Source organism: Chenopodium album, chromosome 2, assembly GCF_948465745.1.
Source record: "Chenopodium album chromosome 2, dcCheAlbu1.1, whole genome shotgun sequence".
NCBI lineage: Eukaryota > Viridiplantae > Streptophyta > Magnoliopsida > Caryophyllales > Amaranthaceae > Chenopodium > Chenopodium album.
The window spans coordinates 84,857,684-84,860,948 of record NC_137835.1 but is presented as its reverse complement, the minus strand read 5'-3'; the positions used below and the strand labels follow the sequence as shown (position 1 = coordinate 84,860,948).

At 33.2% G+C, this 3,265-nt stretch overlaps 1 protein-coding gene across 1 annotated transcript; it reads left to right on the top strand.

Moving 5' to 3' along the window:
• The first annotated feature begins 2,131 nt into the window (after window positions 1-2,131).
• Window positions 2,132-2,755, top strand: LOC145578157 (uncharacterized). The gene has a single exon (XM_081635533.1). The coding sequence runs from the start codon at window positions 2,132-2,134 to the stop codon at window positions 2,753-2,755; it is 624 nt and encodes a 207-aa protein (XP_081491659.1).
• The last annotated feature ends 510 nt before the right edge of the window (window positions 2,756-3,265 follow it).

The following is a 3,265-nucleotide window of genomic DNA, read 5'->3' as shown; positions in this document are numbered from 1 at the left end:
GTGTCCCATTAATCAATTATTCATTGATTCTATTTTCTATGTCAATGATTACAATGTTGCTTCCTTGAGTTATTTTTTATGCTTTTGTTACGAATTTAGATCGTTGCTTCGTGACTGTTATGTTTGGCCTTATTATGTTGTAGAAGTATCCAAGTAATTGAACCTTAAGCCGTGAGCAAACAAATCCTTGGTATGAACCCGAAAACCAATCGCCTTGGCACTCAGGTTCTAAGTAAATCAGTTTGAATTGGGTTGATTCCGGGTATTAGGTTGGGTGGTTTACTTGATTGTACTGTATTGTATGTTCAAGCTAATATCCTTTCTAGATCGTTAGCCAACTTACAGGCTATGCTGATATTGATCACCTTTGTAACTTGATCCTAATCAAAATTTGTTGACCTAAATTTTATTTACTCAATGATAATATTTAAATCATTAAAAAACTAAAGAATCACAAAATCTCTCTCTTAAACTCGAGTGTACACATCATCTTTTATGTGAACTTTTTACGTAAGATAATTTATAATTGTACGTGTAATGAAACTGCGAAGAAATCCTTATTTCGGGCCTATTCTCTTAAGTTGAAATTCAGCTCAGCTCAGCTCAGTTCAGCTCAGCTCCTAATTTCCTTCTCTTATAAAATATTCAGTTCAGCTCAGTTCAGTTCAGTTCAGCTGAGTTCAGTCAATGAGAATATGCCCTTCGTCTCTAAGAAATCCTTATTTGATCTCTGTAAAACAAAATTAAATTTTTCTACCCAACTTTTTGTGCACAACATGGAGATATTAACTGTCATTAGCTACAAAATGGACCAACAATATGGGCTTGACTTTGGTTAGAATTCCATGTTTTCGGCCTAAAATCATCTACTGGTTCATCTTGCATGTGAATCAATTGATAAATATTTTTGCTTATACAAGTCCTTACAACTAAATTATCTCCCTACTCCCATTATACATATATATAATCCGTAAATACTTCTAACTACATCTTCTTTGTCTCATTTATTCATCATATCATTCATTGCATATTTGATAAATCATATTGTAAGTGGGAGAAGGATCGATGATGTTTACTTTACACGAATATAAAAATAAATAAATTAAAATAAAATAAAATAAAAAATGAGATGAAAGATTGGTACATAATTTCATGGACAATTGGACATGTACCCGACCTAATGACCCTTATTACATATTTCCGGCCCGAAATAGGTTTAAATGTTTGTACATACGTAGTTTGCATATTTGTGTTATACCACTAGTGTCTTGCAGGCCGAGCGTGGTTGCAAGTAGAGACTATTAGAGGTCGTAATCTATGGAGACTTGCATAATCGTGTAGGACCCATACACTCCTATATACCGCGGTTTTCAATCAAATGGACGTGATATAATGTTAGTTTTAAGGGTACATGTTTCATGGTAGCATGTTCTCAGGTGATCAATCTGTTATTACATTCATATTATAACATTGTTATGATGCAGAAATTTAATTTATTTCATGGTAATTATATTACTTTATTGTTGATGATGCAGAAATTTATTTCATAAAATTATGTTAAACGGTAATATATCTATTATTATACACTCGAATGTACATATTGCTAATTATTACTTACCATTCTACGACATACTCCTTTATTTTTTCATTGCCCATCCTCCCATAATATTCAAGGCTATAAAAAATTTAAATATAGTTTTTATGTCCCGTAAATGTTAGCTGTTAAATATGTATATACCATAAACTATACGAAGTACAAAAACGTTGAGCATGAAACCCAAAGTTTTGGAGTATATATACCATAGTGTATGTTTATACTCTTATGAAATTAAATCTCGTTACACTTCTTCCCTAAAGTCCCTCAATTATCTATGAAATTATTTATTTTTTAATTCTAGTAAATCCTTCAATTTTCTTAGCCAACAATTTTTATTTCTGTTAATCTTTAAAAACACCAAAAATCACGCATCTACATAATACCCCTACAAATTGTTTTCCTAAAGATGATTCTCCTAGAAAGTTTTTCATAGATAGATTATCACCTAGATTTTCCTCTCATCCTGCTTTTCGCGGGGTGAGGAGAAAAAATTCTCCCAAAAATTTAGAGATCATTCACGTCTAATCTGTTACTATGGGAGAGGGCGAGGCTACAAACACCATTTCCGACGTTGGATATCCAACAAATAATAACAATGATCATTATTACAACCATCACAAGAAACCCCCAACTTCCAAGAACAAAAAAAATATGTTCAAGGGGAGTCTTATGAATGTTATCAAGGTGGTATTGTATATGTTGAGGAGGAAGGGCGACAAGACTGGTAAAAAATTGTCACCCTCCCTCTCAACAGCCACCAACACCTCTCTAACGAATTTTGTGGGGGCATTTCGCCCCTTTCATCTTCAGAGGGATGTTGGTGGCATGACTTCATCATCACCACACCCCCAACTTCTTTTCTCTAGGCATGATGATGAGGTAATTGAGGCACCCTCTTATCATTCCAAGTATGATGCCTCCTCCTCCTCTTCCTCCTCCTCGCGCTCATCATCTTCTAGAGGAGATATGAGTAGGTATGCCTCAGCTCAAAGTTTAAATGATCTTGACAATGTTGATGAGGACTCGGATGAGGAGGAGGGTATGATGATCGATGGAGATGCTTACTACGACGGGCTTGAAGGGGATGAGATGATCGACGACAAGGCTGATAAGTTCATTGCTAAGTTTTATCAACAAATGAGGCTCCAAAACTTCTAATAGAGTTATATATACAACAAAAAATTGAGAATTATTTAGGAATCCATGGTCATAATTCATGCATGTTTATTGAATAATTATGGTCTCATGGTTAATTTTTTGAGGGAAATATGAAGGAAATTATAATTTTGTCATTGATTGGGAAAATATATAATAAAAGAGAATAGGTTTACGTATTAGTGATGACTACGTGCAATTTACATGGATTGCATGCTTTGATCATCATCTATATAGGTCAATTGATTTAATTTCTTGATGCCATTTAATATTATTTTAGTTGTATACTTGTAATTTCCCAATTATAATTTTCTTCTTTAGTTATTTCTCTCACATTTTGTGGGAAATTTTTGGGGTTGGATTACTTGTACCATGTATTATTTATTTAATTAATTGGTCTTGTGAAATAAAAGTTTAGTGTATGTCATTTTTTGGTATGGTTTTTGCCTTTTAACCATGCCATAATTTTAATGCGAGGACATTTATTTTCCTTATTTCACGCTTATAATGTAT

Coding starts and splice junctions, on each gene's coding strand:
- LOC145578157 (XM_081635533.1), top strand. CDS start 2,132: ATGGGAGAGGGCGAGGCTACAAACACCATTTCCGACGTTGGATATCCA.